The sequence below is a fragment of the Corvus moneduloides genome, chromosome 2 (genome assembly GCF_009650955.1).
Source record: "Corvus moneduloides isolate bCorMon1 chromosome 2, bCorMon1.pri, whole genome shotgun sequence".
Classification (NCBI taxonomy): Eukaryota; Metazoa; Chordata; class Aves; order Passeriformes; family Corvidae; genus Corvus; species Corvus moneduloides.
Genome location: NC_045477.1, coordinates 119,206,139 through 119,231,853, shown reverse-complemented (window position 1 = coordinate 119,231,853; position 25,715 = coordinate 119,206,139). Strand labels below are relative to the sequence as shown.

General features: G+C 47.5%; 1 protein-coding gene across 2 annotated transcripts in view; it reads right to left on the bottom strand.

The window, feature by feature from the left end:
• C2CD2 (C2 calcium dependent domain containing 2) overlaps positions 1–20,408 on the bottom strand; it is a 31,959-nt gene extending 11,551 nt beyond the window's left edge. Inside the window, exons 1-7 of one of the 2 annotated variants that reach the window (XM_032101074.1) lie at positions 19,997–20,408; positions 17,933–18,031; positions 9,309–9,428; positions 8,882–8,983; positions 5,716–5,838; positions 5,306–5,426; positions 1,911–2,019 (exon numbers count right to left, since the gene is read on the bottom strand). In XM_032101074.1, coding sequence (XP_031956965.1) covers positions 1,911–2,019; positions 5,306–5,426; positions 5,716–5,838; positions 8,882–8,983; positions 9,309–9,428; positions 17,933–18,031; positions 19,997–20,284 — 962 coding nt within the window. In that variant the 5' untranslated portion in view covers positions 20,285–20,408. The remainder of the gene's footprint in view (positions 1–1,910; positions 2,020–5,305; positions 5,427–5,715; positions 5,839–8,881; positions 8,984–9,308; positions 9,429–17,932; positions 18,032–19,996) is intronic. The other variant, XM_032101073.1, reaches the window with a different exon arrangement.
• Positions 20,409–25,715: the final 5,307 nt, after the last annotated feature.

The window sequence follows — 25,715 nt, the reverse complement described above, 5'->3', positions numbered from 1 at the left end:
CTTTCCCCAGCTTTTCTCAGCCCTCTCCAAGCCAAACACTGCACCTTGCAGGTGGGTAAGACTGACTAAACAGATCACAGTCAGAAAACCGTGGCCTGGTTGCCTCCCTCACTGTTGCACAGGTTCAATTTGTTAAATTTCAGAGGCTTTTCTTCTCCCCAGTAGCTGACAAACGCTGCCCTCCAAGCTGAACATGGTTCCTAGTCTGACTGCTACACCACAACACTAAAAAGCTTTGTTTCTCCTGGCAGGATCAAATTTTTAAGTCAAGATGCTGGAACAGGTTCAATCAATATCCCTGTCAAAGCAGGAAAGTGTCCTGCAAAAATAGGACAGATGCAAGGAAAACAAAAGTAGTTGCAGCTTTAAAGGAGAAGAGTCAGTATCACTTTTCCAAAATAGGACTCAAGGATGCTACAAGCCAACCAGAACGAGTTTCTGTGGGACCAACCCAGGTGAACTACTCTCAGAATTGCTATGTGGTACTTCCTGAGATGGACTAGACAACAGATACAAAACCTTTCGTCTCACAGAGACAGTGAAGCAAACTGGGTACCTACTGAGGAACCCTCCAGTAAAACTTTATTTTATAACCTTCTCAGCAGGTGTTCTGCCAAAAACCCTGAGGGCATGCAAACATGTATTTCATTTTGCTATGTCTCTGTTTCAGGATGGTGTGATCTTGGCTGCAGACATCCCACCTCCATTAGATGCTGTGGGACATCATCTATGCAGCAGATTTTAAGTTTTTCCCTGCCACTCCCACTCTTCCTGCACCCCAGAAGTTGGAAAGGAGCACCTTGATGGTACTACTGCTGCTTTGCCATGAAGCTGAAGCAGAGCCTGACATGGTGGTCAGTACAATGGTGTTCACAGTGGAGGATATTTTTGGCTCTGAAGAAAGGAAAGGGCAGAGGAGTGTGTGTGTGAACTTGAAGAAGTTCAAAAAACCCTGCCAAAATCCTAACCATTTATTTGTAAAAGCCCCCAAGCTTACCTCATGCACTTCTGAAAAGCAGTGTAGAAACCCCAGCACTAATCCTAGTGTCAAGACCAAATTCCAGTCAAGTTAATCACATCCTGCCTGCCCTCTCTCAGCCCTTTCAGTTGGAAAAGGGTATTATTCTTACAAACTTCCTGTCCAAAACTGCTGGGAACTTGTCTGCTCTGAAACATTGAACAGGGGTGCTGTTCCACCAACAGATGGCTGAAGTGAATCACAGACCCACTGGCTGAAGCGCTTTGTGATACTTCAGAAAAGAAAGTTCATCAGTGACTCCCCCCCTTCCCAAACTCATGCATCACAGAAGCCATTATTGCTCTGCTGTTAGAAAGTGAAAATGAAAACAGTTTTAGAACTGCTCACTTTTGACCTTATTTACAGCAGCTCTGTGAATCACAGAACACCATGTAGGCTGCCCAAAAGTCCCTTTTTTTGTTCTACAGGAGAAAGAAAATCTAGTTAAGTTTTACACTTCCTTTTTAGTTATACCCACCATCCTTTTAGATGGTCAATTGTTTTTGCACATTTGCTTCTTCCACTCAGGGGAGAGAATGGAGACACATTTGATTCCCTTCAATGCAGTTTTCACAGTAAAGTGACTTCAAAACCCTGCTAACACTTCTTTCTTGGCACTGTAGGAAAGCATGAGGTGATTTATTATGCTTGAGACTGCTGTCATGTACTAGAATCATGTATCTACCATGGAACATCTAGAGACCTGTATCTCATATTCAGGCAGAGAGTAATTAGATATCCTGAAGTTCCAACCAGCTCCAGATTTCTCTGAGGCCACACAGAGAAACGCCAAGAACAGACCTGTTTCAAAATGCCATTCTTCTCTCACGCAGTTCAAGTAAAAAAAAAGGTGCTTTAGTGTAAAAGTATTGTCAGTAGGCAAGTTACTTACAAGATAAACTCTTCCTTCCAAAAGGGATGTGCAGCATTTTTGGCTACAGAGCTGGAAAACTTCTGCATAGGGTCATTCAACTGAACTATACACACAAGGTCTGTGCTGCCTGTAAGGGCAAGAAAAATCTAGTTATTCATGCTCCATCACCAAGAGGCCACTTTCTGAAAAGAAACCCCTTTCCTTGCACAGTGCACCTTTAAACAGGCTTTTGCAGACACTTTCTCACTCTCCCAGAGAACAAATGCCTTCCCCTGGTTTGCACACCGAGGACATTCATGGCAAAGGTCAATATTGCATCACTGTTGTCTTATGAACTGTCCTACACACTGTGAAATGTGACAGCCCAACTTAAATCCTGCCATGAAGCAACCAAGTGCAGGCATAAAACAATCCATAAAGATGGGGAGACAAAGAAACAGTGAGCAGGTGATGTTGTGGGTGTGAGGCAGGGAGGGAGTAAAGCTGCTTTCAGCTGTTTTTAAAAACACAGAAGTTTTCTAAGTTCCTCCTGGCCACAGTCACAGTAGTTTATTTGGACACAAAAATAAGCTTTTCCTGCTGGCAAGTGACTGATGACAGCAGTGCTAATTCATGATGGTTTGTGCACTGTGGTTTTTAACAAGTTTTAAAGCACTGCTGCAGACTTATCTCTGCCTTGATCTTGGAATTTGATAGCGTTGCAAATTGGCATATTAGGAGTAGTTATACTGCTGCTCCAAGGGGAAACTGTTTGCCAGATCTGTTCCTCTTAAAACAGTTTCTTTAATATGGCTTTCACAGCATCAGAAATAATTCAGACCCAGACTTCCTAAGGATCAAGGAAAGCCACGAAAAGCTCAGTACTGACTGTGTGCAAAGCAAACAAAAGATGCTGCCCCCAGTACTCCAGAAGAATCTGGGTTTGTATTTGCTATCAGCAGCTCTCAGTTATCCTCTGGGGATGCTCTGGGGCTGTGGCTCAGCCCTGTCTCAGGCAGAGAGGCAGCCTGGGCCTGGCAAGGTGATTGGAGGAGACATAGGACTGTGTACACACAGCTTATTTGGGATCCAAGATGACCCCAGAGTAAGTAGCTGAGCTGCTTTCACAGCAGGCTGAGCCTGAGCTCATGAACCTGGGCTGGTTTCTGCTCACCCAGCCATGTGTCTCTGCAGGCAGGTCCTGCCAGGGCAGGGACTCTGCACAGCCCTGCCTGGAACCACACCTGAGCCACACACTGACTGTATCCAACAGGGTATTGCAGTTTTTCTGCCCTGGACACCCTGCTGTGAACAATTAACTACTTCTTCCTTACCAGCAGAAATCACTTTTGCCCTAAATGATTCCCTGTGGGCCATGTAGTACAAAATCTAGGGTGATCTTTGTTTACATACATAAACTAAGGAGATAAAAACAGGCACAGCCTATAAGCAGAGACCAGTTCTGCTACTGGGTGTTCACCAGCTGAACTAAGATATCTACAGGAGAGCCACGAGCTCCTATAAACCCTGTCAGCATCCATCAGTCAGCCATGGTTTCATCAGACAAGCTGCCCCTCCCCAGCCCCCTGTGTACCTGTGCAGGTTACCCTGCAATACTGCACACCCTCATGGAGCCTGAATTCCAGCAGGGCAATTCATTATTGCAAGGGAAGGCCAGGAAAAGGGAAGGGAATATTAATTAAAAGTCAGCAAGTTACATCCAGAAGCCAGCACCTTTCCAGCTGTGCAGGATTCCCACTGGATTTCAAATGTACCAGTTAAAGCCTATTATGAAGCTTTATTTCTCATACTCACTTCCAAATATTTATACTCCAGGAGCTGCTGGAGAAACAGCAAAAATCCCTCCATCTCCTGTTAGAATAGCAAATGGGGATTTTGCCTCCCAACATCTGTGTTCCCAGAACAGAGCACAGGAATTGTCTCTTCTTCTTCTCATTTTTAGGCAAGGTGCAGAGGTTCTCAGAAGGCGAATCTTCTGTTCTATGCACCATATGCACATAAAGGTATCTCATCTCATGACTTTTAAAGGCAGGCAAAAAGACCCAATCTTCTGGAAAGTCTAGTTTGCACTATAAAACTGTAGAGTAATAGCAAATCATAGAATGGTTTGGGTTGGAAGGGACCTTAAAGATCATTTCATTTCAAATCCCCTGCCGTGGGCTGAGACACTTTCCACTAGACAGGGTTGCAGTTGCCAGCATAGTTTTATTTATATAGGACATTTCACAGCCCATAGTTCCAGAACTGCTTTAAAAATAATTTGTTTTTTTAAAAAAAAAAAAGCTCTGCAGAGATTTTTAGGGGAATCACTTCCAGCCAGGATGAGTGAAGCAGCATTATGCAAGACTCTAGGGCAGAAACCTATTACATCTAACTGAAAAAAGGAGAACAGCAAGTAGGATGTATTTATCCAAAACTAGTGCCTTGCCCAGTTTAGCAGCCACAAGCTTCCATTAAAAATACTGTTACAGAATTGTTTAGTGGCCATAAATAACAGAGCCTCCAATCTTATTTCCACTGACAGAACCTGAAATGTGCCTGCTCATGCCTCAATCAGTGACAGAGACGTGCCTGCACTTGGAGAAGTCTGAATACTTGCAAGACAGGCCTGGTGCTGCTTTCCAAACCCAACACGAACTTCACTAGGCAGTGACCTCTTTTTTGGCTTCATTCTCCACTTGCAAGAGGAACCTTCTTCCTTTACCTGCAGAGGTACTTCATCAGGAGGAAATATCCCTGACAACCAAAGATCACCTTTGAGGAGTTTCTAATACAGGAGGAGAGTTTTAGATAAATCTGCAGATCACTCAAATGTAAAGAAAAATGCCTGTAAAAATAAGGTAACACTGAATCAAGCCAATGTCATTGCCAGCAGCTAATGGAGAGTTGGATTTGAGCCCCTCATCTTGGGTACAGCCAAAGTGAGAACTTTCAGAAATTAAGACTAAAATCCAGAAAATAATCAGCCAACTTTATACATGTGGTCATTTCAATCTGTTTTCAGCAATGATGGATTTCTGTACAAAAAGAACAAGATGTTTAAATACTCAAATAAACTAAAATATACATTAAGTCAGCACTGGCACAGGGTGCCCAGAGAAGCTGTGGCTGCCCCATCCTTGGCAGTGTCCAAGGCCAGGCTGGATGGGGCTTTGAGCAACCTGGGATAGTGGAAGGTGTCCCTGCCCATGGCAGGGGGTGGAATGAGATGAACTTTAAAGTCCCTTCCAACCCAAACAACTCCCTGATTCTATGACTTTATGAAGTCTATTTCTCAGAATACAGCAATTTCTTAAACCTTTTGAGAGTAGGCTGTTAACCCAGAACTTCCACATTATCTCACCTGAAAGCAAAGTAAAAAAACCCACCCCAGCCCTGCCTGAAATGGAGCAGCACCACCTGGGCTGTGTTACCTGCAGCACGGAGATCACTCAGCTTCACCGCGATGTTCCTCACCAGCAGCTTGAGGTCATGAGCCCTTGGAGGTTTGGGAGGACTTGTGCCCTGAAGGAGAAGGCTCGTGTTCTGTGCATTCTGCAAAAGGCAACCAGGACAAGGGGCACTGTGCACATGCAAACACCAAATCCTTGTGTCACACTGACACAGGGAAGCAGAGCTGGGCTGTAACACCAACAAAGAGCCACTCGGGAAGTGCGGCCACAGAGCCTCCACTGCCACGGGCTATGTTGTTCTAAACATGTGTCCCAGTTGTTTCTTGTCACTGAACACTGTTAAACTTACTCATTCGTGAGTCATGAATATATAACAAAAGCACTAAGCAGAAGGACATTTCTCCAAAGATTTTGGAAGGAATGAGAGTTACCTGAACCTCCTTTGTATCTGCAGGCCTCACACTCAACACTACAGATGGAGAAGCTGAGCTGAAGAGGTTCTTCAAGACATCTCTGAATGTTTCAGATATTGCACATGTCCCTGTTGTCTGTCCCTATGAGGAAACAAACAATCAGGCTTCTCAAAACTCAGAAGAAGGTGAGGCAAAAATTAATTTGGTATATATCTAAACCACCAAAGCCATCAAACATCAGCTTTGTCAGAGAGAGACACATGGTTTCTGTTGCCAACAACACAATTTAACAGATCATGCAAAGAATTACTTAAATTTCTCCATTATGCATTAAAGGAGAGCTAGAATTAAACACTGAAAAAGTCATGCTGTTCTGAGAGTTAGGAAGGCACAGCTGTTATCCACAAAACCAGAAGTTTCATTAACAGTTTTTATCTCATGATGGTGATTTAAAGATTCTTCACTGCTCTGCACTCCCCTAAGAGAGCAGATCAGGTCATCAGATAAGCAGATCGTTATGCCAGCTTGCAACAGCTGAGAAGAAACTAATCCTGTGCTGCACTGAAAAAAATATTACAGCATCTCCTGGAGGTCTTCAACCTTGCTGTAAAGTGCAGGGTATGGACAGAGAGCCCTGCTGCTCTGGAGCACTGAGCTGTAGTTTGCCCATTTAAAACTCTCACAGCCATCTCTGCTTAGCACCACAACCTCTGAGGGGTCAGCACACAGCACAGATTTTGTTTATCCACACGTAGCTTCACATGATTAATTCTAAGGTGTATGAATAGAGTGACTGTCCCTGCCCTCTCTGTGCTCCTGGAAAATGCCTGCTTCCCACAGCATGCTCCTCAGGAATTTTCTTCTGCTCAGTTACCTACAGGGCACAGACTTTTAAATCACACTGTCCCAGAAAGGACAGTCTGACACCCAACAGCTCTGAGGGCAGCACAGGAGAAATCTCAGTGAGGTTTCTTTCCTAAAGAAAAGACTGAAGTAGGAGACAAAGATCTGACCTAAAAATAGAGGAGCCATCCATCTTTTCTCATCTGATACCACGCCGAGAGACTTCACTGATGTGCATCTTGCACAACAGCCCAAACAGACTGGGAGTAACAGCCCTTTCCCAACTACCCAGGTGTTACAGAAACATTTAGGGTGTTTCACAAAAAATCCCAGGAATGCTGTGTACAGAAATCTCTGTTTTACTGCCTTCTTACCTAACTGGCCTCTGATGACAGCTTCAAAATACAACAGCATTGGCCAGTCCCACAAAAATTCTGCTGCATTTACACCATGTGCCCTCAAATAACCACCAAGGAAACAGATAATACTCATTCACTTTAATAAAGATCAAAGTAAATTAGGCTTTCTAAAGCCTCAGTAACAGCAATTTCATTACTTAGGTTACTTAAATAAGCAGATAAATTGTGGTTAGTCTTCACTGTTTTGGAGGTAATTTCCCTCCCTGCTCTTACCTAAATTGTAAAATCCCAGTTGCCTCTCATGCTTTGCCATCAGCCTAATGTGACATCTGTTATTTAAGAGCGACAACAGCAACCATAGTCACTGGACTCCTGCTCATAGGTATTTTCTGCTGTTTCCATAGTTATTTGGAAAGGAGATTGATTAAAGAGCCTCCTGTCAGCTCAGCCATCCTTTTATTGGAAAGCTACTCCCCACCACAACACCCTCGACAAGATAACCCATAATGGCTTAACTGCCACCCCAAAATGATAAAGACAGCAGGTTTTACTTTGGGTTTGACTTGGGCTAGGGGTGTACACCACAGCCAGCCTGGGGCACATCAGCACGTGAAGTCACCCGGTGTAAATCCAAACCCTACCAGTCAGCCAGGTTGCCCAACACAGCTCAGGTTCACCCAGCCATTACCAAGAGAAAATGGGTCATTATACCCAGCTTCTGTGATGACAGAACCACCGTGGAGATAATCACAAGTAATTAAAGGTATTTATTTGTACACACAGTGTTGCTTCCGAGAGAGGAAAAAAACAAGACACAAAAGCTGACATTTAAGTTTAGGAGCTGGAGCAATTGCTGAGGTGTAGCTTACTCACAGGCTTTAGCCCTTTGTTTATTGCCTCTCCTCTTCTGTAAGTGCTAATAGAAACTTCAAAGTGAAAATAATGCCCTCTAACTATTAAAGAACTTAACAGGCTCATTGTAAAAATGCAGGCAAAGCTAACAGGTGCAACTCTGCAACGCTGGACTTGGGCACCTCTCACAAAGCTGATTGTGAAGTCCAGTGACTGCACCAGAGTCATCTGTGTTTGTCAGTAAGGATTTAATATTTAATGACTGTTCAAATGTGGATAATCAACATGCCACCCCAGCATATGAAGGTCATTCATATGCTACATGTGCATGGTAAAACCTACATTAAAATATACTTCAAAAGGCTTGTCTGTCTTGTTATGAGTTTCCCATGTTCATGGACAAAAGCTGTGGTAATAAATTATTATGATTGCAGCTCACTCAGTACAGGTCTTTAGAAGCAGCTCTACAATAAACTTATTTTTTAACAAGGCCTTCAGTCAAGAAAACAACTTCACAAAACACAAGCAGGTCTTCCCCCAGAGTTGTAAGAAACAGTTAAATCACCACATTTGTGCCAAAAAAAAAATTGTGAAGGGTCAAAGGCAGAAGAGAATCCCACACAAGACAAAACTCTTCCAGGGGATGTCTCAGTAAAACAATCCCCAATGAATCAGTGCTTATATACAAAGAGAAGGTGCAATTCCAAAAGCATCAAAATATTTTTAGATCATCCATTATTTCCTTAAATAACTGTATTTTTCACAGCTGTTTCTGATCTACTGTTGCCAGATTTCAACAGTGATTTAAACTAGGGAAGGAGCAATATTGTCATTGCTTTGATAGGAATACCACTACAACTGGGGTTTTTTTATTATTTTAGAAGTGTTCTAAGAGAAGATAATTAAGAACAGACATTTTTCACACCTTAAATTTGGATGAAAGATGTTTGCAAAGTCATTTGTCTGCCAAATACAGACTTGTTTCAGTAATCTTGAGAGATGCTGCTGGATTTCAGAGATGCAGGTGTTTGATGGGTGACCCATGGCAGATGCTTTACGACACATTTTGGACCAAGGGGATGGAGACCCATCTGCTCTACCATTACAACAAATAAAACTTACTGACTGACCTCCTGCACTGCTGGCTGGATTTCAAAGTTGATTTCATTGGTGTTAATGAGGAACCACTCAACTTTCACGTCTTCTCCTTTGTCTTTCACATAGACCTGAAGCTGTGGACAGGAAAAGAGTTATTGGAGAGTGTTCTGGTGTCCTGTTAAGGAAACTGCAGGTCAAACTCCATACTAAGGCTTGACACAGGAAGAATGATACCAATTTTTGAGTAACTTCAAACTGACACTCCAAGAAGGCAGAAGTTGCTTAAGCTTTGAGAGTGCACGCCAGTTAAAAAAGGGAATTGTTCTGTACACCCAAGCAGTCTACCCAACATGTTACTTATCCCCAGTCTCCTGAAGAGGCAGCTTAATTTCTGTATTTACCACTTGCCCCAGAGGGAAACAAAAGGAAGAGAAGAGAAAACAACACTTAAGACTTTACCTGCAGGTGGACTGGGGACAGCTTCACAAAATATGACTGAGCTTCGGCAGCTGCAGGCGGAGGGGCTGAGACAGCAACGAGGAATTTAACAGAATCTCCCACAACATTGCAAGAAACCACCTGGAGAAAGGAAAAGGATGAGGGGAAATGAAGGGAAATATAAATTAAGTCTTGAGAAGCGTTGCTGAAGGCAAGAAAGAAAATAAGAAAGGAATTTAAGCTAGCAGAAGTTGCACAGGTGGGAAATTTCTAAGCAATTTCATTCATGTCCCTACCTCCCTCTGTACATTCTTCTAAAAGCACAGACCTCAAGAGTTCAAATCTGTACGTGAAATTTAATACCTGCAAATTATGGCATTTTCCCAAACTTCTTTTGTATTGTTACCTAATTCAAGAGTAACTCATTGCCTGACAAAGACACCTTTCCATTTCACAGATCTATGAAAAAAAAAATCCTCACAGGAAAATAAAAAGCTCACAGGGCAGTTTTGCAAAAGGGAGACAAAGATGTTTGTTCTTCCTCTCTTCTGCTCTGAGCTAAGTAGCCTAAACAGGACAGCTGATTTACCAAACAATCTTTACTTTAGTGGTATCCTACAAATGTGAAACTTTGGTATAAACCTGCTGCTGCTACAGAAGAGGATTTTGTCTGCGTAATTCCAGTTCTCAGGGGGATAAGAAGGAGCAGGAGCCTTTAAGAATTTATTCAAGCCTTTGACCAAACCAAGAAAGGCCCTGAAATGTGGTGACAAAGCTAAATGTCTGGGAAAAGTCTGAGTGCCACTTGACTGCAATACACTTTTAGGAGCAGTAATTTAACTTGTTATCACACTGAGTTTGTAAACACTGGACAGTTTTTCCTCCCTCCCCTCTGCAAACTGAGCTGCTGGAGCTGCCATGCAAAATTCCTGGAGTGTGCAGAAATTCCTGGAGTGTTCCTGGCAGCGCAGGAAAGCCCATGGGGTGGGAGTCAGAAATTATTCATCACACCACAGAGACACGTTTATTTTGCAAACAGATGTGCTGGTTGAGGAGAGCTGCTTGTCACTGTCCCTCTGTGGTTACTGTCCCCACTGTGGCAAGGACAGCTGTGCCCTCCTTACACTGACTCAGGCAAAGGGAACCAGGTCAATGCAACGCACAGACAAATAATTCCCTGCAAGGTTTGTCTGACAAAAACTCTGCACAGTGCTATTAAATTGTGTTTGTGCACTTACTGCTCCACTTATGGGCACTGGAATTGAAGCTGAAAGCTTTGAAAGGAATCATGTACCTCCTGGAAGATCCTTATCAGGCTCTCCTTAAATACATTTCATCTCCCTGGGCTCTCTAGGGTGCACTTTAAGGATGGCCAGGGCTTTATCGAGGGCCTGAGTACATCCATTAAGGTAGAGACTTAATTACAGAAGCAGGGGGTGGGGAGGTGGATATGACAAATAAAAATCCTAACCACACCCACAAGCAGTAAGATTTGCCCTTTCAGGTATGTCTTCTGCAAATTATAGCTTAGAAGTGGACAAATGAGTTTCCCTCACCTCTCCCCTTCCCAAAGTCCAAATTCCTTCAGAAGTGATTTCCGACCTTAATCCCACACAATCAACACCAACACCCAGTATTATAGTAAAATATAAAGGATTTTTAATAGCTAACAAGAACAAGGAGCCCAGCTGCTTGTTTTACTTGTAGCTGAGTTGAAACAGAGAATCACTCCTTTCATTCAAAGTAATGCATTGACACAGTGACTCTTTAAAGACTTCTAAAATTAAAAGGTTCTTCCCTCTTTTTTTGAGGGAAGAGGAGGAAAAAGGACAGGTCTGATGCAAAAACCGCTGACACTTCTATATCCTAAATGCAGTGTTTTATCATCCATGCACGTTTTTTCCACATAGGAAGTTCAGGGCATTGAGAACAAGCTGGACTTGCTACACATGCGATGCAGAGCCATTCATCAGGAATTTCTGGATGTCCAAGAGCCAAGGTTGCCAGGTACGTGGTTGATTAATGCTTTAAAAAAAACATAAAAGTGTGGCCAGAGAGATGGCAGATGACTTCATGTGCCACTTGTTTCTTAATCATGTTTAATTCCAAGTAAAGGACAGAAACAGACACTGCAGGTGGTGGAACTTTCATTTTTCTTTCTGCATTTTGTCAAGAGATGCTAAATCAGTTTTTTACATAGATTTTTACCTTTCATTTCAAAGCCCAGACCAGTGGAGTTTGGACTTTTAGTCTCCTTGATTAATTTTCTACCAGCAGCATCTACTAAGCCCTACTCCCCTTCTGCCCCCACTTCTACTAAAATAACTGTGGTTTTCAGGTACAGACGCCCATCAATTTTTAATCCAATCAACAAAAGGAGTGGTTCCATGTTTGTAAATGGAAAATAATATGTCTTTATGTCAGATGAATCCCTTTGTTCTGGGAGCAGGATGGATGATGGAGTCAAAATACTGAGAGAAGCAGAATTCTGGGATAGAATTTGAAGAGAAAGCAGCTTTGTTTTCATCTACAGTGCTGCCTCAAGTGGTGAGAAGGTGATTAAAGAGACTGCAAGTGCTGCTTCCCTTGCTGAGTGACATTCCTTTAGAAGTGTAGCAGGTGATTTTGATAGACCAGAGCAGAAATACGTAGGCCATTTCCCCCATGGCAGTCACACAAAGAAAAACACTGAAGCTTCCCTTGCTCTGCTCCTTTTCCCCCGCCTTGTTCCAACCTGCTTCCTCCAATTCATTTTCTCTGCACAGACAAAGAGCTGGAGAAGGGAGGGCCAGGCAAAGCACCCCTTTCTGGTTGGCAGGGGGAGAAAGAGGAAGGATAGGTATCCACAAGAAAACAGAGGAACCTGGACTGATAGGAAGAGAGCTCCCCTTTAATTTCATTTATGTTCCTCATTGTGTCTCTCACTCCTCTCACCAAAGACATCCCCAGCCATCAACACCTTTGTGATTTAGAGTCTAGAAAATCTGACGCTTTTATAACAACCTGCTCTTTAAAAATCAAGCCCTGCCCAGCAGCTGGGACCAGCTGATTCTGGACTCCCAGAGGGGTCACCTCCCACCCCTCTTTTGTGATCCCACATCTGGACAAGGCACGTCTCCTACATTAGCAGAAATAGGGTGAGGTGAAATACAAGCACAAAGAAACCGAGACCAAGGTATTTTCTCCCTTCCACACCTCCCTTGGCACAAACACTCTTCTCTCCATGTGCTTTGGGGATCGGTTCCCAGCACCTCCTCAGGTACTTGTGCCCGTGCTCCTCCTCAGCCCTCTGCCATCCCTCCCCACACACAGCTGGTACTTCATCACCCCAATGCCAGGATGTTATTCCTGCTGTTTCCAGCCCCTCCTCTTCACCCCTGACCACTCCAGCCCATGATGGGACGAGCTGCAGTAGCCAAAACTCCCTGACCTGGCTGGTCTCAGTTCCCCACACGCCTGAGACTGACACCCAGCTCCCCTGAGCTGCAGATGCTGTAACACAACTTGCTCACATGTACCTAAAATTTTAAGTACAATTATCCTAAAAACAATTCTCTTCCAGATAAACAACTGCAGGAACAAAGGAGACTGAAAAAGCACTGCACTTTGAGAAAGACTGACTATCTGAGAAAGCCAAGTGTCCAAACTTGGGTACTTGAAGCTACTAAAACCCTTCCCCTTGCTTTGCCCTCCCCCTTTATATCCAGACTTTTTCCCTTTGCAATTCCTCTGGACAGAGCTGCAAAATTTCTGTTTTTTCCTTCCTGAAGTAGCAGCAGAAGCAGCTTAATCTCAAGAAGCACCATGGTGCTCCTCCTCCTCACACATGGTGTCCTCTTGCCTTGAGGTTTCAGTTTTGGCACTGGCACCCCATTAATTTGTGCATTACACCTTCCCTTTTCTTTATTCTTCCCTCTCCAAGTGCAGCAGCAGGTTCCCTCCCTGAGCTGAAGGGCTGTGACTTCAGGGGGAAGTTCTGACAGCCCTGGTGGGGAAGATTTTCTTCACCTTCCCCAGGCCCTGACCACACCACATGTATGTAAAACCCCCAGCAGTACAGGCCTTGAGTGCCTTTTTTGTTTGTTTTCTGGAAGGAAACTGCTTTTACTGCACTTGGTATTTACTTCTAGAAAGAGCAGGTTACTTGAGGTTACTCCGTAGTATGTAAGTAATACAAATATTTAACATTTTCACAAGAAAATTAGAATTCACCAGGAGGCAACCACACAGTGAAAGTTGCCTGGATCTCACTGTAAGATTTAGGACCCTCATGATTTCCCATATGTCTCCCAGAGTACTACTATGAGAAAGCTCTTTTTTTTTTTTTGGCATGGAACACTTATCTTGTCAGGGATCACACAGACAGTCTGTGTGTTTGGATTAAAACCTCACCACAAAAAAATTTTTCAAGTCAAAAACTTCTTCCTTTTGACAGTCATTAACACTCAGCTGTTCAGAAGAATTACATGATCTTCTTGGTTACCAGAGCCAATTTCTTAATTTCTTGAAGGGGTTTCTCCAGCTTCTTCTCCACCCCCTCTTTACCCAAACAATTGACCAAGTGACCAAAGCAAATGAAGGGGAGATGACAAATGCAATGTCTAACCCAGGCACAGGTAGGTGTGAACTTTTAGGAGCCAGCATCAAACTGAATTTGCCTGTAAATACAGTGAAAACCTCAACCAGTTTTCCAAATGGTGGTAAACACCACGGTGGAGGCAGAGTGAGTGATGGACTCAGTGCAGGACAGAGTTTCAATGTCAGCAACAGAAACAAAGCAGAAGTTGATAGAACGTGTGAATTTATCCACTCCTTTGAGGCCAACACATTCAAATTCAAATAGGTGGGAAAAAAGGGGAGAGAGGAAATAAAACAAACAACCAGGGAGTACGAGGAGACAGGACAGGAAGAATTTTCAATCCACCTAACAAGCTCAGTGAACATCAAACAGTGCGAGGACAAGAAGAAGTACTTATATTTCATAAGGGGGAAAATAAATCAACACCAGAAATAGAATTGCTAGTTCGGCCTCACTGTTGTGCAAGTCTTTTCAAACCATCTGAGACACAGCACAGCTGAAGACACAGAGACCAAGAGGAGACAGTAAAGCCCAGGAGAGGTTTGCCAGTTTGTGCTGCGGTAGCTTGGAGAGTGATTCACTGCAGAGAGTTTCCCTGTGTCAGGGTGCTAAGGCTTCCCTGATCCCTGTGCCAAGCTGGCAGATGTGGCACAAATCTATAGGAGGCCCACACATCTGCAGAAGCAGCTGGAAGACAGTGCCAAACCCAGGATCATCTCCAGTGAAGCAAACTCCCACCCGATGTCTTCCTTTGAGAAGGCACTCAGTTCTGAAGAGGATTAGATCATAATGTTGTCTTGCTTACTTTTGTAGGCTCACCCCACTAATAATTAAGCTTGTACTCCATCATTCCCCCATTAAGGTGGACTGGGATGTTTGAAAAGGAGAGGACAGTACAGCGAGCAGGGAGGTGAAAGCTGGAAACAGGTTACAAGATAGTCTTTCAGGCACTGACCCAGTATACTGCACAGTTTAAGTCCAATGTACCTCAAGAGAAACCTGAAAGAAAACGTGATGCTCAGGAAAGCAAGCTGGGAAGCAGCAACATAAAGGAAGATTAGGTCATCCCACAGGAAAGCTGAAAGACCTTGAAAGTAGGAGAGGAATGCAATACAAACTACGTAGTGTGTGTGTGCGTAAGAATTAACAACTACTGCTCATACAAAGGACATCTTATCACCAGGAGAGCACCTCAGGGAGAGAGATCTTGATGCAACAAGGCACTCACAGCGTGAAGCAGCCACAGGAGAGGCAGACTGCAGACTAAAACCCCTCAGGAAAGTACTTTCAGAGACAAAAAGAAGCCATCTCCTTGCATAGTGAGAGCTCCCTGTAGGGCTGTGTGTCCCTTCAGCCATCAAGTTTAAGAACATGCATTTAACTGGAGCTGCTGCTGAGAAAGGGTGCATAGGAGAGACTTAGGAGCCAGGACAGCATTGTAAGAGGAGACTTAAGGAGCAACTTATGTAGGCAAGCTAAACAAAAGCTGGAAGGAAATATAATCCCTTCATAATACATTTACTGACAGCAAGCACCACGGAAGAAGAGTAAACACATTGAGAAAAAAGGATTATATTAGTGAAAAAACTAAAAAAAGCCAAGGACAAAATCTCCACGGGCCATAATTCCATCTAGGCTTGTAAAAAAAACCCCAGTCATTAAAGCAGCAAAGCTCTGAAATGGCTTTTGAAGCAAAATGAGGAGTTAAAAGACAACAGGAACTGTACATCATGGTCAGGGTAGTTCACCCCACCAAAAATAATCAGAAATAAACACATGTCCATAATTAGGAATGGTCCCAGTTAGGAGTGCAGCAGTGACATTAAAGGAATGGCAGTCTGAAGGAATTTTACCCCTTCCCATTCGAGCATGAAGCAGAAAAAGAAGAGAGACTTCTGTCATAGCCTGCTCCTTTCAAACCCTCTGTGCCAAGACCCCAGCAAGAGACTCCTCATTTTTTGTTGCCTTTTTTGTTGCCGTTTCTGTTGTGAAGTTCAAGTCCTCTGGAAACAGACTGCACTAATGGAAAGGCTGGCAGAAAAAGCTAAGACTAAGAATATTTCTAATGTTTATTAAAACAAAACAACCAATACCACACAATGAAAACAGGCCGCTTCATTCTATATATTTAGGCTCTGGCCCAAAACTGGAGTGAAGGCAACACATAAATAGAGGCTTTATCAAGGAGCAGTGTGGTGTAACCTTCAGCCACAGAGCAGCTCTGTTCCTATCACCACAGCTTTGGCCAAGCTGAGAACCAGCAGCATTCCGACCATGTCTGCAGCACTGCACTGTGCAGCACCAATTTCTGTCACAAGTTTGAGTTTGGTCAAGCTGCAGAGAGATTTTGATTTCACATGCAATCATTAAGAGTTTCAAGAGCAAGAGGGGAAAAGAAAACACGAAAAAAAAAACCCCAAAAAACCAAACACCACCTTGGGATCTTTGGTATTACCTGAGGAATATGTAAGAGACAATTACCATGTAAGAGAACTCCTGAGGTGTTTAGAGAAAGGTATGCATTTAAAGAAGAAGGAAAAGTAGCTACCAGACTGCCACTCTAAGGTTATTATACGCTGTAATTCAAATAAATATTCAAGTTGTACCTTTACTGAAGGAGTAAGAATGATTCAGAGAACTTTTTCCAGCAGCTGTGCACAAGATTATGGAAATGGCAGAGTTCAGAAGAACCCAGTGTATGAAAGGGAACCTGTTTTATTCCAATACATTTTAAAATGTGCTTCTATTGGTTTAAGCTATTTTGAAACCATGTCAGATTTCTGTCTGCAGTGTAACAGCTCGATTAAGATGCTGAAATGGCTCAACCCAGCCTTGCCTGTCCCTTCCAGCAACATTTTAGACACTGCACTGCAAGACACCAGTTTTTTGTGCTGTTATTTGCCAGCTTTTACTTGCAGCAGCTCTCCCTCAGGTTCTGGCTTCACACACGACACAGCACATCACCTTCAGACCTAGCAGGGCTCTCTCCTTACAATTTCCCATCGTGGCATCTTCCAGTGGCACCTAGTAACAGTTGTGCCAACCCTACAGCCCTACCAAGTCCAGTCTCTCCAGCCCCACTGCTGGGGCAGGGACCACTGGTACTGAAATAAATTTTACAAAAAAGAGAAAATAAGTACACAAACAGCTTTACATGTTAATAATCCCCAGCTGCCACCAGTCAGGGTGTGCCTCTAAGTTGTGTATCAGGCAGATAAGCATGCATAGTTTTCAAAAGAATCATAGTAGAGCTGCTTAGCATCTAAATCAGATGAGCAAAGCAAAATAACAAAGCAAAAGTAAAAGAAGAGCATTAGGCTAATTTGATGCAGGTGCCTAAAGCTGAGCAGAGTTCAGATGTAACCAGTACTTAGTCACTAGGACAAAAATGCAGGAGCTATCATTGCTAATAAACATATATAGATTTTTTTTCCCCTTTTAATGCATTTTTACTGTTCCAAGAGCCACGTTCTGCCTTCTTTTAATTTCACATGCACTGAACTACCTCCCAGTGGGAGAGGAAGAAAGAAATCACTTGCTCCTCACCAAATACAGGGTCCAGCAGAGTCAAGACTTCACCCTCAGGACTTTGCACCTGTTCCACTGATCCTTACTCAGCTCCCACTTAGGAAGCAAACCTATCATCAGCCACACAAACAGCAAGAGGCAGACAAAGATGTTTGCCTGTCCCAGAAGAGAAATTTCTTTCTTCTCTTTGAAGTTCCCACTGCACATTTCAGCAATAGGATGGGGAGCCATCATCAGGACTGTGGAGGTGGGGGAGAAGGCTGCTCCATGAGCTCATTGGGGACGTAGCTATAAACTTGGCATAACCCTGGTTATTGTGCATTTGGTGGAAGCCCTGGAATACATTCTGCTCATGACTTGCTAAAGAAGTGAATCCACGCAGAGAGCTTGCACAGGTTCATTAGAGAGGAAGCCTCTTTCCTGCCTTGACAAACACAGCTCAAGAGTACAGATCTATTGACAAATAAAACTTCCACTGATGCTAATAAAACATTTCCTGACCCAAAGTACACTGAAAGGCAACAAATCCAAAGTTTACCTTCTCTCCAGCTGACTTTACAACACTAGTAACTTCTTTAACTGCTAGCTCAAGTGGTTCTGCTGGGTCATCTTCCTCAAATGTGAGCAACTCTGAATCCTAAGAAAGAAGAAAAAAAAGAAGCATCATTAGGTGACGAACCCATCACTTGAAAACAAGTGATAAAAATGCACTGCCAGTCAAGTTCCTGGAATTGCAAATGTATGTCAAAACTTCCATGTATTAATTGCATGACACCTCACTACATAATACAGGGTAGAGCCTGAAAACATATACTTAGGACATAACTATGGGCCTAATCATAACTCATCTTTCCCTGTAGTAGAATATCAAGGTACACAGTGCAGAGCCAAGTCCATGAACAGCAACAGGGTTCAGTGAAACTGCTGTTCTTCAGCAAAGATTTATCAGTGCTGTAGTTTGAAAAGGTCTGTTTGGTTTGGCCTAACAGTATGGCTGCAGTAGGCGATGCCAAAACTAAGAAACCCCAAATATCATCTTGCAGAGGTGAGGAAAGAAGCCTTCCCCTGCCCAGCCCTCCTCACCAGTGACGGCAGACAGTGATGACAGCCACTCAGTCTTCACACAGACAGTAAGGAGAAGGCAGCCTTTGGGCATTGAGGTCATACTTTCAGAAGCATCAGCACTGCATTCTCCACCTGCTACCCACACTGAGCACTCAGCCCCACTTCCCTCATCACCCGAGGTTGTTTTGCACGCAGGAATTTCATTAGCTCTGTGCTGCTGACATTGTTTTGGGAGGCTGACAGCGGGAGCAATGCCACGCCGCAGAGCCAGGCGCTCAACTCCCGGCTCCAGCTGCTCACCCAGGCAGGGAGGGTGTGCGCGTCCCTGTCCGAGGGGCTTTGCCCTCTGGTCAGGGATGGGAAGCTGCCACTTGTGTCTGGTTACTTTCAGTTCCCAGCACCTGTGCCCAAGCTGTCTGGACCCTTCTCTTCCACAAGTGCAGGGCAAACCTTCATTTCTTAGCACAACCCACTCTTTTCTCTACTGCACCATGCAATTTGAAAGGGCGGACAAAATATTTTCTTTCCGCTGTCCAACTTACAATGATATTTGGAAAGTGTTAATTTTTATTTCTTATCTTTCACACACACATGTTGCCCCACTCTTCCTTCTTCCCCAGGCTGCTCCCTGACACATAAGAAGGAACCTCTTAGCTCTAAGAGGCACGCAAATTCAGAGACCCGGGGACATGCCACTTCCTAGACAGTTTATCCTCAGCATTTTGCACTGACATGACAAGGGTTCAGTCCTCAGGACAAGGAAATCAGCTTGCCACAGCCTCACCTAACCTCCTCACCTCTTAGACCGGGGCATACCATTACACACTAACGAGCAGGATGCCATACTGCACCTTTTTCAGGAAGGGCAGGTTGGGATGAGAAGGAATGCCACGTTTTGTGCATCCTCCCTGACCCGCGTTACAGGCAAACTGACCAAACCCTGAGCATCACACCCACCATCCAGCGGGCTCGGAGGACACCAGCCCTTGGAGTTACACCACACACACGCGGGTTCAGCAGGGCCTGAGGCATCGCGGGGGAAGCCCAGCTCTGGGAATTATTTGCCGAAGGACGGGCCGCAGGCCCAGGCCAGGAAGTTTCCATTGTTTCCTCCTCCCCACGCCCGAACAATGTTATCGGCAGAGCGAGCCCCGGCCAGGGGGCTGCGGGGGTCGGGGTTTTCCTTCTTCCCCATCCTTCCCTCCTCCCATGCGTGCGCCCACTCCGTGCCTCTGGCCAGCTTCCTCCTGCAAATCCCTGCCAAGCAGCCACCAAACACACACGTGTAAATATACAAACACACACACGGAGGGGCAGGAACACACCCGGTATATCCCTGCAGCAAGTCCCGGCGTCTCTACAGCCTACTCCTGGCGGCGGGGAGCGCCCGGAGCCGCGTCCCAGCGCGATGCCCCACGGCCGGGAGGCGCCGGCCCCATCCCGGCGGGCGCGGGGGAGCCGCCGCCGGGCACCCCCCGTCCCTTCCTTCCCTCCCTCCCTCCCGCCGCCCATCCATCACCTGCATCCCGGCACTCACCGCCCGCTCCGCCGCCTCGGCTCGGAGCGCCGCCACCCAGGCCCGCCGCCACTGCCGCCTCCAGCTGCCCCGCGACAGCGCCCAGGCCAGCACCGAGCCGCCCTCCTCCAGCAGCTCGTCCCGCTGTACCGGGGGAGCGGGGGCCGGCGGCGGCGGCGGGCGGCCCCTCCGCAGCGCCAGCAGCGCGTACTGCACCAGGTACACGGCCAGCGTGGCCAGCGCCGCCACGAAGAGGGCGACCAGCGCGCCCCAGCGCAGCTCGGCCAGCCCGCCCGGCAGCCACGCCATGGCTGACCATAATGGGGCCGCGACTCCGGACCCCTCCAAGGCGCGCCCCGCGGGGAGCGGCGGCCGCAGCCCCGCGCAACGCTAGCTCGACCCGCGGGCGCCGGCGCAGGGACCAGCGCTGCCCTGGGACGCGCCGCGCTGCCCCGCCCGCCCACGGCGCAGTCCCCGCCCCGGGGCGGCGAAGGGGGGGCCTGGCCCCGGACCACAGGCACGGTCCTGGCCACAGGCAGGGCTCCGGACCACAGGCGCGGCCCTGGAGTACAAGCACGGCCCCGGCGCCGGCTCTGGCTCCTGCCCAGCGCTGCCGGCGCGGGGGCGGTTGCCAGGCGGCAAACGAGGCTGGCGGGGTTGCTCGGCCCGCGCTGTCCTGCGCCTGGTGCCCCGGGGGCAGAAAGAGGTAGACGGGCTTGGGGTGGGCACCTGGTACCCCCAGGGGTCAGAGGGGCTTTGGATGAGCGTCTGGTAACCCCTGGAGAGATGACAAGTTCATGATGGGCTCCTGGTACCCTGGGGTAAAGGGAATAGAGAGGCTCGGGATGGGCACTTGGTAGCCTGGGGTAGAGAGAGTAAAGGGGCCCAGGGTGAGCTCCTTGTGCCGCCGAAGGTAGAGTTCAGGGTGGGCGCCTGGTGCCCCCGGGGTAAAACGACTTGGGATGGGTGTCTGGTGCCCGGGGCTTGGAGTTGGTGTCCGGTGCCTCGGAGGGTAGGGGGGACACGGAGAGGGCACCCAGCTCTCCGGGGATAGAGGGATTCGGTGTGGGTATGGAGCAGGTGCCTGCTCTGTTTCTTTCCTAATGTTTCTCTTTACCCGTGGCAGGTCTCAGCCAAAGACCCTCCCCTGATTTTTTTCCCAATCCACGTGCTAAAACATCCCTTGACTAAGTTATGAAGGCTGGTCGTGAAATGTCATTGTAAGACCTTGCTCCACTTGGCTTTCAGCCCCTTCAGAGCTTTTCCTTAAAGGGCAGGAACTTCTTTTCCTTGCTGGAAACTGGAATTCCAGACCATTGCAGTGTGTGCCATGGAGCACAGAGGGCAATTCCCGAGGCTTCCGGGGCGCTGTTTCTGCCGTGCCTCGCAGGGGAGCTGTGCAGGTGCAGGTGACAAGGTCCCGAAGCTGAGTGGGCTCCCAGAGCAAACAGCAAAGGCTTCTTTGCTGGACATTCCCAAGCACAGCCCCAGCTCGAAGCAGAGGGAAGAAGAAAAGGGAAGCGAGGAGCTGGCAGAACCCGGGAATGCTTGTGGCTGGAAGGGACCCTGCGCAGGTGTTAGGATCCCACGAGGGAGAGATGCCTCTGCCCGAATGAAAGTGCAAAGGAGACCATATGAGGACAACACAGAGATTTTATTTAATATGGATTTTGTTTACCAAGAAAGAGGAGGTAGAGAGGTGGAAAGAAATAGGAAAGAGGTCAGTTGGAACTAGATGATCTTTAAGGCCCTCCCCTTCATTCTGTGATTCTAGATGTGTGGATGTGTATTTTAATTTGATATTATTATTTACTACTACAACTATTTAATATTATTATTATTATTTACTACTACTATTTCTTTTCTTCTTCTCATAATTCTTATTCAACTTATTATTCTTGTTCCTTTTCCTATTCTTGTTCTTATTTACTACTACTATTTCTTCATCTTATTCTTCATCTTATTCTTGTTTTTGTTTGGGGGTTTGGTTTTTTTTGTTTGTTTTTTGGGAGTGGGGAGGTTGTGGTCTTTTTTTCTTACTACTGATGTTTCTTAAATTCAACCTTCACCGTTTTGGAAGAATCATTTAAGTCACAGTCATGCAGTGATGTCTCTAGAGAACCACCTCCCATCTGTGCCCATTCCTTGTGGATACAATCCCAAAGGACCAGCATGTAATCCTTTCAGGATGAGAGGAAATGGCCTTCCATTCCCCCGGGAGAGGTTCAGATTAAATATTAGAACAAGTCTTCCCTGACACAGTGGTCAGGTATTGGAAGAAGTTGCCTAGGGAGGTGGTGGAGTTGCTGTCTCTGGAAGTGTTGAAGTTGTCTGGATGGGATATCTGGGGACATGGTGGTGCTGGGGGGCCAGTGGGACTGTACGACCATCAAGGTTTCTTCTCACCTTGATGATTCTCTGGGATTCACCCCTGAGCCACCCGGCACCAAGTGTCCCCCATGGGTGCTGCTTTGGGGGCTGGCCACATCGCTAACTTTTGGTCTTGGGGAGATGCCCTTGGGGTGATGCAAAGCAGCTGGGGATTGCTCAGCCTGGATGGGCACGTCTAGGCAAAGGCAGCCCGTGTGGCTCCCTCAGGATGTTGGGCAGGCTCCAGGCCAGCCACCACCTGCGGGGCCCGGCCTGGCGCGGGCAGCGGTCACTGATTGTCCGGCCGTGGCCGCAGGCAGGGGCAGCGAAGCAGCGCCCGCAGCGCCCGCAGCGCCCGCCTGAAGCGGGACGGGCGATTCTTGGGGGCCGCCGGCCGCTGCCCGAGGGCTCCCGGCTGGGAAAAGCACAGAAAGCAGCTGAGCGAGGCAGGCACCGGGCTCTCTGTCCCTGCCTCTGGCACCTGCTCCTCGAAGGCAGGAGAAGCTGCGTGTCCTCTGAGGAGCCCTTGGGCTGCCAGGTGGGGAGGCGAGGCCCAGAGCAGCACTTGGTGGCACAGTTCAGCTGCCTCACGCTCAACCCAGGCCTCCTGAGGGACAGGCACTGGGAGCCCATCTTCTGCAAAAACTCCCAGTCTCTGCTCTCTGTCTTCTTCTTCACTCAGCTCAAAAAAGCTCAGTTTGTCCCACACGTCCTCCTCCTGCAGCAGGGGCTTGACCCCATTGCTGTGGACGCTGACATGTTCCCAACTGCTGTGTGCAAGCTCTTTGTCGCTGTCATCTTCCCAACTGGACTGCACGGACGGTCTGTTACCATTCCCTTTGGACAACTCCTGGCCAATGGAGCCTTCCTCTTTGGAAAGCTCTTGGCCAACAGAGTCTTCCCAGTCAGACAGTTCTGAGGAGCTACTGACTTCTCCCTGGACAGCCCTTGCTCCAAGCATTCTTCCCAGTTGGAGAGTTCTCAGTAGCTAAGGGCTTCTCCCTGGGCCAGCTGCTGCTCGCTGCACTCATCCCAGCTGGAGAGTTCTCCAGAGCTACTGACTTGGGAGAGCTCTTGCTCAAGAGATTCTTCCCAGTTGGAGACCTCTTGGTAGCTCCTAACATCCCCCACTGGGAAAGCTTGTGATCCCTCTCTGATTCCCATTCTTCCTCCACGTTGACAAAGGCCCCCTCCTCCTCAGTCTTTGAGGCAGGACTGAGCCACCTGCTGCCCCCACCAAGTGCCCACTGAGGGCCTGGTCTTCTGGCCAGCTGGGCAAGGGGCTGGGTGGCTGGGAGTTGGGGTTCACTTTGTCCTACTCCAGCTCTGTCGTGCTCTAGCGCAGAAAGATCCCGGGAGCTGCTTCCTCCTGAGAGATGCCCCGGGGCTCTTGAATGGCCTCCCCAAGGACACAGACAGTGGATCCAGCTCACCCTCAGCACCTTTGCAGGGCACGGGAAGCTGAGCAGGGCAGGGGCACCAGGGAAGGCGGGGGCCGTGCACAGGGACCTGGACAAGCTTCACAAGAGGGACCACGAGAACCTCACGAGGTTCAATGAGGCCGGGGCCAGGTCCTGCACCTGGCCTGGGGCAATCCCCGAGCCCCGGATTCATCAAGGTCGGAAGAGACCTTCAAATGCCTCCGTTTAGCGCTGCCTCCCCGGCCGCTCCCAGCACCTCCAGACCAGCGCTTGCTTGGGCCCTGGGGCTTTGCCCTGCCCGTCCCCGCTTTCAGCAGGGCTGGCCCGAGCGGAGCACCCGCAGCCTTTGCCTCTGCCCCACAGCCCCTCCGGTGGGGAATGTCCCTGCAGCCTCAAGGGCCAGGGAAAGCCCAGGGCCGAAGAGTCTCTGCCCTGCAGGCCCCGCTTGTTCGGGGCTGAGCAACAGCTGGAGCCCGGCACTTGCTGGTAGCAGCGGGGGTGAGTCCCGCGCTGGACGGAAAAGGGGCTGGGGCTGAGGGCGATGGGCCGAGGCCCCTCCCGCTGTGTCCCGGGGCCAGAGCCCGGGCCGGGCTCGGTCCCTGCTGCCCCAAGGGCGCTGCCCAGGGCTCCCCGCCCGCCGGGGCCGGGCCGGCGCTGAGGGGCGGCCGCCGCCCGCTCCGGCCCCTTGTCCCGGCCCCCAGCTCGAGCAGGGCCACCCAGAGCCGCTCGTGCAGGACCACGGCCACACTGATGGCTTTGGAACATCTCCTTGGGCTCTGCAGCCTCTCTGAGCAGCCCGTTCCAGCGCTTGCTCACCCTCCCAGTGAAAAACTGCTTTTCCTCCTGCTCAGAGGGAACCGCTTGCGTTTCAGTTTGTGCCCTTTGTGTCTTGTTCTGTCTCTTGGACACCAGAGCCAAGAGCCTGGCTCTGTCCTCTTGGCACCCTCGCTTCAGGCATTTCTATACCTTGATCAAGCCCCCCATGGACTTCTGTAGCCTCTCCTCCCCAGTTCCCTCAGCCTTTCTTCCTCTGAGAAATGCTCCAGCCTGTGAATCATCTTCACAGCCTTTCAGTGGCCTCTCTCCAGTGGAGACACAGCACTTCAGGAGTGGCCTCACCATTGCTGAGGAGAGGGCAAGGACTCCTTCCCTCAGCCTGCCAACAGCATTCCTAACACTGAAGTATTTTCCTTGTGCACCTGTGTACTCGGAATAGCCCATGTGAACATTCAGGGTCTTACCCATGAAAGCATAGCTCTGGGGATGTGATTAATAAAGCAATTAGTTTTTCATATCTCCGTGAACTTTGAGCATGGGAACTGACGTGCTCCTAGTCTCTGCTCTGTGCTGGTTTTTTATAAAGGAACTTGTGTACTTCCCAAATTCCAGATTTCCTTTTAATTTGCAAGTATATATCTATCTCTGTCAGTGATGGCTGCAAAGCAAGTTTTGAAAACGTAAAGTGAGGGAGATTGATATAGAGATGACTTCACAATGGTTGTGGAACAAGGGAGTTATAAATGCATCATTTGTCGGGGTTACCTCACATCTGGTTTTGGTTCTTTGAAGTATGAATTTTGTTCACCGTTTCACTCCATGTTGGAGAAGCAAAAAGAAAACTGCAGACCTGGAGCTTTCTCTGACCTAGAGTGATATCAGAGTAGTTCTAAAATGTTTTGCTGGTAGAGCTACCCAAGGCACATGAACGACTAAGAAACATCTCACCTGTCAGCTAGTGCTGCCACGTTCTGCATCTGCTCTGGACGCTCTTTTTCACCCCATAGACAGAATCAGGGCAGAATTTTAGGACCTTGACTATGGGTTTGAGGTTTCAGATTTTTTGCAGGTGGGTGGAATGGTAGCTTAGACTTGACACAGATAAATGTGTATGACAGGGTGGGACATAGCAGGGCGTACACTCTGATTTAGTGTCTGGAAAGTGTTGGATC